At 35.4% G+C, this 13,103-nt stretch overlaps 1 protein-coding gene across 5 annotated transcripts in view; it reads right to left on the bottom strand.

Moving 5' to 3' along the window:
- Window positions 1-6: 6 nt before the first annotated feature.
- PTBP2 (polypyrimidine tract binding protein 2) overlaps window positions 7-13,103 on the bottom strand; it is a 48,458-nt gene continuing 35,361 nt past the window's right edge. For 2 of the 5 annotated variants that reach the window (XM_082766376.1, XM_082766380.1), the window contains 7 exons: window positions 10,264-10,459; window positions 3,956-4,110; window positions 2,488-2,521; window positions 1,934-2,026; window positions 1,374-1,590; window positions 1,199-1,276; window positions 7-1,069 (listed from right to left, as the gene is read on the bottom strand). In XM_082766376.1, the coding sequence (XP_082622502.1) occupies window positions 937-1,069; window positions 1,199-1,276; window positions 1,374-1,590; window positions 1,934-2,026; window positions 2,488-2,521; window positions 3,956-4,110; window positions 10,264-10,459 (906 nt within the window). In that variant the 3' untranslated portion in view covers window positions 7-936. The remainder of the gene's footprint in view (window positions 1,070-1,198; window positions 1,277-1,373; window positions 1,591-1,933; window positions 2,027-2,487; window positions 2,522-3,955; window positions 4,111-10,263; window positions 10,460-13,103) is intronic. The other 3 variants (XM_082766377.1, XM_082766378.1, XM_082766379.1) reach the window with 3 other exon arrangements.

Below are 13,103 nucleotides of genomic sequence, written 5' to 3'. Positions count from 1 at the left end.
GAAAAATACATGCACCATTTCCTGAACTAGCTTGACCAGTCTGTACATGCTCAGAAATCCACAACCATATTCCATATCTTAATTACAAACTAAAGATGGCAATATATATTTAAATGCACATAAGTCATGTCAACTTCAAAAACATCTACGAAAAATATTCAGCCACAAACAAGACATTACTTAGTGCTGACATTTATATGATACATCCCACAAGAGTGTGTACAAAAAGGTTAAGATTCTATAATGCTTTTCACTTCGGGCTCAAAGTCACAGAAGTCACTTCTTGTCCTTTACAAAATTAATATTCTGTACCTTGTTAATTTTAACAAATGCCTACATTCATAACTGAATCTAGACCAGAACCATGAAGTATAAAAGGCCTTTTTTTTTTTTCCTGAAAAAAGCACAAAGCAAAAAATTGCAAAATCAAATAACATTGTTTTATTCTTTCAGCATAATGCATCTTACCCCATTAAAAAGAAAAATACGTGACAGGCCCGCAGATAAAGAAATCAATTCCAAGCAGGAGAAACAAAAGCTTAACCTTTTTACACACCCCTGCCTAAACATATTGAAATTATCATGTAACAGTGTGCCCCAGACAACCAAATTCGTTTTTACTAGTTACGCAATTTCAGCAGTACTAGTTTTCCCTTTTAAGGCACGTATGTCAACTCAGTTGAAAAACTGTGGTATTAACTTGAAATCTTTGAAACAAAATGATGATTTATCTAAACAACAGTTGGACAACAGCAGTTAGTATCACTGCTTTTTAATTTTTATTTTTTAATTTTTATTTTTTAAACAAACAAGGAATGATAACAGCATGAAAGAAAATCCAAAAATAGAAGACAAACTCTGGTCCCCACTCTCCTGAACAGTCAATAGGTGACAACACCAAACAATGCAATACACCCTCATTTTCAATCTGCCTTTTTAAATAGTTGACTTGGAGAAAGAAACTCTCAGATGGTGATTTTCTCCAAGATTGTAATTGTGAAGATCAATCAAAGCCTGAATAGCTTCTTCTACTGTTGACATCTGAAGAAGGGCCATCTTGTGATCTCTTCTGAAACAAAATAATGGCATTAGGAACTCAAACAATACAGGGGTTGTTACTAATGTTTTCCTTAAGACATGCCACAAAAACACAATTAAGCTGTCCTTTGTTGAAACTGTGTACAGAAAAGTTACTTACTGAAAAAATTTAAATGCTTTCACAGTGCCTCCAGTGTTAGCAAACAGTGTGCGGAGATCCTCTTCTGCTACTGACGGTCTACAGACAGAAAACAAGCATAACCAGAAAATTACTAATCCATTCAGTGTGTTGTGATAATATTAATACTACTGCCTTACTGACAGCCAACACTCACGGAATATTGGATAAATGAAGAGTTGCAGATGGAGGGAATATATTCTGAAAGTTTTTTGAACCAGGTTTCTTGAAGCGATGCAGCGGTGAATTACCAAAATCTTTAGTCAGCCCTTGGTCATCAAGTCCCTCTCGAGGTAGTTGTACTGTCTGATGTTTAGAAAGGGTAACCCGAATAATCTTTCCATACATTTTTTGTCCATTAAGATGGCTCATGGCTGAAAAAGACAAGAGGTTTACTCAATTTAGTATTTCAATAGCATGTTGCATATCACACACAACCCTACAAACAAGGAAAAAAACCACAAGAAAATCAAAGGGTCGTTGCACTAGAATCAAAAACGAGATCTGCTGAGTGTTTAAAGACCTCCACACGTGTTTCAGTTGTTGAATTCATTTAGGCTATTGTGCAAACTTTTTGGAACCTAATACAATAGGATTTTGGATCTTGTTAATACAACAAAAATTGACAGATGAAAACATGCTTAGTTCACCTGATTTCACATAGCTTAATTTCAAATACTTATACTATTGGGAATATAAATAGAAATCTAGTCTTACCCAGCTGCGACTGGTTTCCATCAGCCATCTGTATAAGAGCACTGTCTTTCTTATTGTATAAAATCTTCACACGCTGCACATCACCATAAACACCTTTTCAAAGTCAAAGGTAACCCAAAAGAAAACGGTTACTTTAAAGCCAGTCAACTAAGTTACGCATTTTGACATATCAATGGAACATTCAGACAGCAACAAGATCACTCACTCAAACTCAACACTCTCACAAATGAATCAAGGAGATAAAGATTTTGAATAGTGAATTTTGAAAAGAATAATTTCTGATAAACCCTCAAAGCTATGTGAATGATATTAAATTAAAGACCATGCAAAATATATTAGCATGCATTAAAAGAAAATCCGTGTCTATGGAGAGTTTTAAACAGCAAAAGAAAAATAGCGAAAGATTTACTATTCAACTTTAAGCCAAAGTGCTAGCTACAAATAAGAATTAAGGTGAAACAAACAAAACAAAACAAAACAAAAAAACAACAACAAAAAGCAAAACAAAACAAAATTAAATCAATAATAAAAGTATAGTGCTAACAATAACATACCGAAGAGGGTAAACAGACTTTGGGGCGTAACCATCTTTAGAAGGAGAGAAGAGCAAGCAGCGTAAGACAAGAAGAGAGAAGAGTCGAGGAAGAGCGGAGATGAACAGATCATCCATAACGAAGGGTGGTTCCCGCAGAATGGTGAGGTGGTCATGGATCATGGTTTCAAGGCGGTTAATTGGGGCAAGTTGGTCCGAGGAACATTTTGTTCAAGCACAGAAGCATGAACGTAGGGAATGAAGACAGGGAACACAGACAAAGACAAGGAGAAAAGGGTAAAACAGGGAAGGGCACGGGAATTTGGGTAAAGACAAGGAAAGGGAAGTTGAACACAAAGGGAAAAGGATGAAATGGGGAAGGGAAAACAGCAATGCAGAAGAAAAAAATAAGTGGGGAACAAAAAAAAATAAAATATAGGTCAGTACATAGGAAATGCAGGAATTTGGTCAGAAAATGGTTGGTTTATGTACTGTACAAGAAAAACTGAGTAAAATGTAGTCACCCAAGACAAATATGGGTAAAGTACATTCATATCAAAGAGTAAACTACAGCATTTCATCTCAACATGAAAATAAATTAAAAAAAAGCATGCAATAAAAATTTTAAACTTTAAACTTTAACTGCGTAAGCATGGCTGGTTATGAAATGCAGGCAAAAAATCTTTCAAAATGGCACTCTGACCTAAAACATTTTAACATGCAAGACTGGATGATAAACTAGTACCAGATGATAAAATAAGCTTAATGATTTATAGTGACAGAGGCCAGTTAAAAATGGAACAGCTAGACTGATACAAACTTCCCACATTTCATACCAGCTTTCACAGCCATCAAAATAAATGTAAAGGACAGTAAAAATGCGTGACTAAACAAACCCCTTTAGATTTCAGAGTTAGCAAGAAAGATACAGTGAAGGTAAAAAAAGCTTTGTCACCATTTTTTTTTTTTTTTTTTTTTTTTTTAATAAGACAAATGAGTAACTGCCAAGAAAAAAATTACTAAGAGAGACTGGAAGAGTGCCTCACCGAGATCTTTGGGAGAACCTTTAAAGAAAAATGTGTTAGAGTAGTTCACATAAATTAAAACCTTAAAACGTGAGATACAAGCATGAAATGAAGCAGCAAACAATTAGAAGAAACAAAAATGGGAATTCTAGTTTACATGATTATAATTGCAAAAGAAAAAAAAGCTTTCAATTCAAATGTCAAACATGCAGTAATTACCATATTTTTCTTAGAAAATAAGGTAGCCAACTATCAAACGACATTAACTTGTTAGCTACCTGGAAAAACAAAAGTATTCAACAATAATGGTTTTTAAATTAACTTTGGGGGAGGGTAGGGAGTAATAAACAGCAAAAATACCATGAGCTTAAAATCCAAATATGAGAGACCAAATTCAAAGAAATTATAAGATACTGATTGATGAAGTATGGCAAAAGAGGAAAAACACTGAATTGTTTTACTGACCTCTTCATTTAAATTGCTAACCAGGAGGACTGTATTGCCACCAGCTGAGACTCCAGGCATTCCCACACGGCCAGCAGCAGCAGCAGCTGCAGCAGCAGCAGCATTTGGAATAGCCAAAGGACTCAGAGCTCCTGGAACAGCTGCAACAGGAAGCCCTAATTTTAAAATAAAGCATATTTTACGAAACACACACAAGTCGTTTAAGAAAAAAAGCACCTATATCAGTACAAGTGTTGCATACAACACTCTACAGAGCAGACCACTCCGCTGTTACAGTCGTCCAAAGAGTTTTGATATGGGTTAAGTAAACATGAGGAACAGAAATCACCCTTTGAGAGGCATTGTTCACTTCAACTTGATGCTTCAGGCTAAATACACAGCACTAGAGTTGGTCAGGTGAAAAGGCCTACATAAACTGCATAAAGGAGATGAGGAGGCAAACTTCTAAATTCAGGATTCAAAGTAGCACCAAACTGGTTACTCCATGACTTTATGCAATCCGATTCTTTGAAGAAGCACACAGCTATTAGCTGAACCTTCAGCCATGCTTTACTGTTCTTCAACAGAAACTGAAATCCTGGAGAGATCTGGTGGTTTTGCCTGGTGATGTCACTGGTATACCAGGCAAGTATGCTACTTCAGGATCCATTAAAGGTTCTTATGACACTACACACACTTCATAGAGGACCATCTTTATCATATGTTACCAACAGTTTATTTGTACATTTTAAAGAATCCAGTAAAAGGATATTTATATAGCAAAAAGGGTAAAGAAAAGAAAAAAAAAATCAGAACTTCAGTATTTTATTTTCTTCTACTGAAATTGGCTTCTCAGATTTCAGCATTTTGGCAAAATTTCGGATGTTTATATGATAATACTAAGCTAACACTTCTGACCAGTCTTCCAGAATGTCAGGTAGACAGTCTAAATATAACCTGTACACTATGTACGTAAGACTGTTTTCCTTCCTTTAAAATAAAGCTTAATGTAGGAAGTCTTTATGAGAAAGCAAATTTCTTCAGTTTCAGTCAATGACCAAATATGACAATGACAACAGTAAAGACAGTCATCTGTATACTCAAAAAGATCCAGATTTAGTATCAAAAGGGAAAACATGTAGGGAAAGGAGATGTTTTCATACAGGGGGATAAATATGGTTACAACTTTTTTTTTTTTAAATTCTCTAGAAAAGATCTCCAACACTTTATGTATACTTTATTACACGAATTCATAAAAAAAATAAGTAATTCAGAAAATTAGATTTTGCTGGGCTGGACGAATGTCTCCTCAAAGGGAACAAGACATCCATCACAACTTTGTGAAAGCGCTTATCAAGGATAATACAGAACACGTTCTGAAAAATATTTTCTAGTTGTCTCCTATCAAACCATGTAGAAACGTGTTCTAAGAAAGGAAATTAAAAAAAGATACAGCATGGCTTCTGATAAAAGCATTAGTACTCAGATCAAACCAGAGGCATAAGACGTGCTGAGTAATGAAAACATCAGTTAGAAAATTCTAGTCATCTCTTATGAAACAATATAAAGGGAAAGTGTACTAGAATAGAACAACCATTTTATTGCATTACTTGCATTATTCATGGAACTGACCAATAGAAAACAGAAGGAAAAACCCTAATTTGTCATCCTTCCATCCTGCAAACACTCTTATTAGGATTTTATTAAATATGCAACGAAGTGACATGTAACGTGCTTCAGCACATAAGCCAAGCACCAGTTATTTGGGGTTTAAGAAAGCACTTCTCCCAGGTATGCCACTCTATCATCATCCATTATTGAGGCCATCCTTGGTCTTCTCTATGAGAAGATAGAAGTACCAGCTGCTGTCAGAGAAAGAATATCAAATTAGACAGACCACTGCTAGTCCACACATAGTGATTACTGTTTCTCAAAATCAATTTTATAAAGACAGGAAAGCATAAAAACAGATCTATATACCTAGGTGTATAAATAGCAAGACAAAAATCTAATATAGGTCCATTTTGTTCTTGGGTTAAATCTGAAGAATATAGCTTTATTCAAGTAAAAACTATTAATAAAGGAGGCAGTTAAAGAAAGCAGCCCTGCAGAAGAAAGAACAACAACAACAAAAAAAACCAACGTGATAGGCAGGGAAAATCTGCCAATATAAAATACAACTTCTCAAGTAACAATTTTTAAAAATTCCATTCAGTTCTGAAAGTCATATTTTGGAAGTGCAGTTTAGGTGCTTTGTATTGCATATACTGACTCGTATTTGTTTATGCTTGGCCACCACAGAGGTCATACAGACAGAAATGTGATGAATGATATGGTGTGACGGATGTTCACCTGAAGAGAAACAGGTAATCATTTAGCTATGAAAAAATGCTGAGACATTACAGCATTTCAAGTCTTTTAGTGTGTCTAAGCACCTCTCCCTACCCTTAGAAGCTTTAAGATAGTCCAGCAATTTTAGGAATAAAGGAACTTTAAGGATGCTAGAGATGCCTTTATGGTTGGGTATAACCAAGTAGTTGCCTTTAAAAGGCAAAATTCTTCATAGCATTAAACCCTCTACGTGGCATTCTTGGTCTTAGTGATGAAGTTAAAACCAAACATTAATTCAACAGCATTCATACAAAAATGTTTTCAATTGTTATCCTCTGAAACAGATTCATTAAGAATGTTTAGAAGGAAAATTAGTGGAAAGGAGTAATAAAACCTACGAAAAGCAGCGATGAATGAAGTTGTGGTAGCCCATAACTACAGCAGCATATTTCCAGCTGTTTATTTGTATTTAGCATAATTTGTAGTGGTTAAGTACAATACATTTGCTATTTATTCTAAGCTTTTTTTCCTCTCTAAGATCTCCTGTAACCTTCGTCACCTCACGTATAAAAGAAATACACATTCAAAACCAAACAACCATTTGCTGCCGATAATTCATTTGAAAGCAACCAATTCTGTCCATTAGTGAATTTCTGCTTTCAAAACAAAGCAAGGCTCATTGCAAATACGTACAATTTACAGTCTCTAAGATTTCTGACAACTTAGTTACATCAAAACTGATGATACAGTAAATATGAATGAGTATATTATACACATGAGCTAGGATCATCTAGTCAGAAAATATTTTTCCACCTGATTATATAGCAGACAGACCTTATTTCTTAAAAGGGTCAGACAAATTATGAACCCATAGAAAACAATTCTTGATCTGTAGGTCCCTACCATTTGCTACTGTAAGTCAAAATTGTAAAAAGATTAATTTGTACTGTAATTATTAGTTATCGCACAACACCCTGGTGACGATTTGAGGACTCACCTGCAACTATTTAGAAACGTGAGCTACTTTGTCAAGAAGATGAACTGGTATTTGAAAGCTCTGTCATCATTAATTTTATTTTAGCTTTCAACAATTACAGATAACAGGATTTTGCTTTTTCTGGATATTAATTGAACCATACAAACATTATATATCTTCCTTCCTAGCCACTGAGTCATTTACCTAAAAGGTCAAACACAGTATGTCATGTATTACTTATTCGTCCTCGAAGTACTTTTTTCCATGACTTCTGAAGTGCAAATTATTAATGACACTTTAATACAAGGCAAATTAAAGCTATACTAAAAATATAACATGAACTTGTGTGAAAAACATTGGCAGGAATAGTCACCTTAATGTAGGAACATGTAACTATGACTGAACTAGATTTACTCCCTACATTTTTCATTATAGAAAACAATTGTAAAACAAAATAAAATGTGAAAATAAAATACAGAAGCAGGAAGAAGTGACTGCCATCATTCTACCATATTTCACTCATCATGGTTTGCTAACCTCCATCTTGTAACTCTGAACTTTAAAGTGTTCTCACCTTTCTCCTTTTGCATATCTGAATAGAAACACAGCCACAAACTGCATGCACAAGCACCCATTCAGGCTTTCATTTTTTCTCTCCTATCCTTTCTTATTGATGTTACTAATATTTTGTGCATTTTTGCACGGTAAACAGCACAGAACGAGAACCCTGTTCTTCCATATTCAAACGATCATCATTCCCACTTTGACATCTGAATGGCTAAGACAGCAACAGTACTAACAGAGACCCCTTTTGTGAAGTTTTAAAGACTTTGAGCCCTGCAGCTGAAAAAAGGCAACCATGGAAAAAACAAGCAGCACAAGAAGAGATGACAGTATCGTCATCCTCACTTGCCAGATGAAGCACAGTTAAAGACATACCCAGCTATCTCAAGTCTCTTCCAATACATAATCCTCATTACTCATCAAAATAAACACATGACTGACTTCACTGATGCTCAGAAAACTTTCAACAGCTGCAATCAAAGTTACTTGTGTTACAATCCTTTTATTTTCCTGCTGCTTAGGAAACAAGTGCAACTGAAGAGATGCATTCAGACAGTGAGAATTAAAATATTTAATTAGTTAATACGACTGGCATCTTCATAATTCTACTGGCAAAAAACATGAATACATAGAACAAGCCTAATTAAAATCAAAAGGTTAAAAGAACTTGAGCAGTTTTGTGGACAAAAATCACAAAAGCATCTAAGTAACCTACAAGCCTAATAGACCAGAACATTAGATCTCCTAAACATAAGTCATTTGGATACTCTGATAACTTTACAACTATAGTAAACCCAATTACTAAACACATCCAGAGTGATACAGTGATTCAAGTATCTTCAAAGTGCTATTCCATTATGCCGAGCAAATTAAAGTCGTCAATTTGACATGTACTAGGAAGCACTATACACCAAGAAATATGTTAGAAGACAGACTGGAAATCAACTTCTCAGGACTCAGGAAAATGTCAGAATTAGAGCTACATATTTCATGTATTTGACACCATTTTTTATGACTCTTTAACTCTCTTCTCCCAAATCCACGCCTTACAGCGCATAAATAGATTGGTCTCATTAATAAACAGATTTGGTATTGTTTTTTTCTCTTTACTGTTCATACTGCAGCCCCACATCTAGTACCACTGTGCTCTGACAAATGAATTACTAATTGCTTTGAGTGCTACAGCACTCACCTCTATGATGTCAAACTTCACACTCATCCATCTTCCCTATCAATCTATGAGATGAAAGATTTCATACTTCCAATGTTTAACGATGAGCAGTTAAAACAAGATACCTTACTGGGGGGATTCTATGCCTAGGTATGAAATATATCCTTTAAATAATCAGATTTCTGAAAAAGGCAGCTAATGCAGCTTTCAGTAGCCATAACTAGTACACTGACCCTCTTCCTGTGTATAGCTTTCACTATAGGCCGCCTAACTGCTGTAACACAGAGGGCAGAGGCTTGCCTTTACTCTTTACATTTCCTCTTTACTTTGTATTAACTCTGACTCACTCTGAGTTGGCCCATCCTTTACAAAAAGCAACACAAGAAATCTGTTGTTCTTAAGATCCCTGTAGAAGAAAAATGAGAAATGATGAAGAAAAAGGAAAAGACTAAGTGGGAAGAACAGTGATCACAACATAAAAAATCACGTTTCATAAAAGTCATAAGATTACGTCTGATATTTTGAAGAGTGAAAGGTGTTTGCACCAAAGAATATCAACTTCACAGAAGTAGCAGTGAAACACATGTAATGAACTATAATAAATTAAAATAAAACCCAGAGTATTACAAATTTATCCCAAAGCATGCAGAACATGCTGAATTCAGTATTTTGCTAACACTTGAAAATGTAATTGTATGTTTTTCAAGGCAATTCACCTATTTCTTGTGATGAGCTCGAAAACTGACTGGATATTAGAACTCATCTACCATAAATCTAGAAGTGCAGCTACCTATTTTTTTTTCCTGCAATTTACAAAACAAAGGGGCACTTTTTTTTTTTTTTTTTAAAGCAAACAGCATAATCATTCCTCATTGAAGGAATAAAACTAAATGCTATTTTTAACAACCTGATATTACAAATAAGCATTCATGAGAGTGCAACATGCAAATCATGTTAAGTCTGTTACAAACATGGTTGGGAGAGTGGGCAAGGTGGGCCGTAGCAGCTGACTACCAGGAACATTAGAAAGAAGTGAAAACTGGCTTGGGAATAAAAGCAGGAATAGTTAAGATTTCCTTTTAATATGCATTTCTCATTTGTCATACGTTCTCTCATCTACTTCTCCAGGACTTCTAAAGAGAATGCAATAGTGTTAGTGTCAGATCACAATCTAAAATGAACAGGCCTTTGGACACTATTGCAGTTTAAGATACTTATTCATTAGAAGGACTGACAAACATTTTCATCAAGTGACTGCAACACAAAAGTACAATGCCAGAGTCATACCTAAAAGGGAGGTCTCCTTTGCAAATGCTGCAGCAATAGCTGGGTCCAGCGCTGGTTGTCCATCACCAGATGGAAGATCAGGACGAGTGTAGTCTCTGCTTTTATCGTTGTTGTACTTGACATTCAAATTCACCAATTTGGAAAAATCAATCCGCAGCGTACAGCAAGCATTATAAATATTCTGACCATCTAGGGCCTAGAAAAAGAAGTCAATTTATTTAAAATAATATATAATACACATTGGATGTTCTTAAAAAAGACAAGGCCAGCATTTATATATTTATCCCTCTTACTGTCTAACTTAAAACCAATTAAGGTTACAATGCATTAACCTCTTTTAGCGTGATTCCAGGAAGCTCAACGTTTACTTCTCTTACCAAGAGACTGCTTATGCACCAAGGTGGGAAGAGACATTTTAGTGCAAGCTTAAAGGTTAGTCCGTTGAATATAATTAATTAGCCTGCATTCCACAGCATAGCTGCAGCACAGACAAAATGCCAAACATTTCTCAGAAAGTTAAAAAGCAAACAAGTACGTTTCTAAAACAAAAGATGACCTGAGAAACTATGAGAAAAACACTAAGCTTGTATACCACATAGTGGATTGCTATATATTGAAGCAGAACGTTTACATTGTTCTTGCAGGTTTTTGTTCTCCCCTTAAAGGAAGTTATTGCAAAAAAATTGAAGTATTATCTGTCAATCTAATATTAATTATGCTTAAAAATTCTATTTCCACAATTAATTGGTGCTTCTAAATGGATGTCTACCAACAGTAAAATTCACATGAACTCTTAACACAGTACCACTTTGACCCACTTGACCTCTATATACTTTGCCCATCTTCATTCTATACCAGATAAATGAATATATCTGGATTTTATTCCATTTGCATTTTGGGCATACCTTCATTTAGTGTATAGAGCACTAACAGCTATATAGAAGAAATCAGCAAATCAACACCTGCCATAAGTTATTTTATATTTTCAATAAATGCTAAGAAGTGATCACAGAACTCATCTGAAGAAAACAAAAAACCCTAACATGCTTTCAAATACCAAACTCAGATCTTTCATTTTTCTTGATTAATGCAGTACTGAAACGCATCACCTCTGGCCTAAACTAGCTCTTGCAGAGCTAGCTTGGTTACACCTGCAACGCACTTCCCAACACATTCAAGTTCTGGTAGGACTTGCTATTTCGAGCCAAGCACTGTGTGAACCTAATGGGCCTGCTGGGTACGGAAAGCAACACAGCTATTTTCATACAGTGATGCATCTGGAAACTGAACATCCTGCAGACACCCCCCTGCTAGGTCTGGGCCAGCAAGGCTGTCCCTTCCTCCAAAATATATTATCACAGCTGACATATCACCAGGGCTCACAAAATTGCTTTAAAGAATTAACACCATTAGCAGTCAATGTACAAGAACAAATAAGACAGTACTATTAGGTCTTTCAAGTACTGGGAAAATAAAGTACAAAGAAAAAAAGGATAGAAACCTGACAATCTAGACAATTGTTTCAACAAATACCTAGCAATTAAAGAGAAACTCCTTTAAACTCAGCTTGAACAATGTTTTATACAGTATCAGCAACATAATCTACTGCCCTGATTCACAGAATACAAGCAGAGAATTAATTTTGTATTTTGTGGGGCAAGGAGGATGAGGGGAAAAGGAGGACAATCAACAATACAAAATAAAGTATTTGTTAACTCTTTCACATACAGGGAGGAAGCAAACTTCAAGACCTTCCTGAGGTTTGTATTTCAGAATATCTGACCGAAACACTTACATACAAAAAAGTACATACCAGAGAATCAATCACCACTTTTACAAGACTTAATGTTCTAAAATACACTAAGATACAGATTAAAGGCAGATCCAGTTTACACAGCCAATGTCCTTACCATCAAGAAATAACCATTCATAACAAAAACTAGGTACAACCGGGACCAAAAAGCAGTACTTGTTTAGCTTTGTCCAAATCACAGAACGTGACATAAAGCTTTAAGTCTTCAAAACACAATCAAGACTCTCATTATACCTCTCTTTGGAGTCTGTAGACATGTTGATTTATGGCTGGCAGAAGGATGTTAGTGATTAAAATCTTTAGCCTTAAAAAATAGAAATAGTAGCAAACCACAGTATTACCTATGTTTGTAGTTTCCAGTCTAGTCAATGGTTAAGAGAGAGCCATGCAAGTAATTAAAACTTATACTGAAATTACTAAAAGGTTTAAATCCTATCATTCTGAAAAACTCAGTTACCTGAAGTACATACAAAAGAATACAGCACAATAGAAATCCCTCATAGCGGGAGCGGAGACAGTCGGAAAGAAGCTCCTGAACCAGAATGGAAGGAGATGCACTCTTAATGAGCAGTGCAGTCACGCTCTAGAAAAAGCTCCTTGCAACAGATAAAAACAGAAAACCCACCCCACCAGCCTCTACCAGCAGCATCATATGCCAACAACTGTGCAAGAAAGATTGCCAGCAACTTTAACAGGTGATCTTGAAAAAACAAAGTCACAATCGTGAACGCTTATCCTCAGCTCCTTTTTATACAGCAAAAAAAGCATGTGCAAAGTTCCTCCCAGAGAGGAACTAAAAAAACTAATGACAGTAACAGAACTGTTAGTGAACGTACATATAGATACAATCTCAAAGAACTTTAGTTACTGCTAAGAAACTTTTCTTTCTTTGAGCACTTATCTATACATATTCACGTGTGACAGTGCCACACCACTTGCATGCCAAACCAAGGAGAACAAGTACAGAATGAGAGCATCATTCTTTATCTTGCCTCTGACAGCAAAACCATTACGTAAGCCTCAACAG

The sequence above is a fragment of the Aythya marila genome, assembly GCF_965140915.1.
Source record: "Aythya marila genome assembly, chromosome: 8".
Taxonomy (NCBI): Eukaryota; Metazoa; Chordata; class Aves; order Anseriformes; family Anatidae; genus Aythya; species Aythya marila.
The sequence above is the reverse complement of the archived record's forward strand: the minus strand, read 5'-3'. Positions and strand labels throughout refer to the sequence as shown.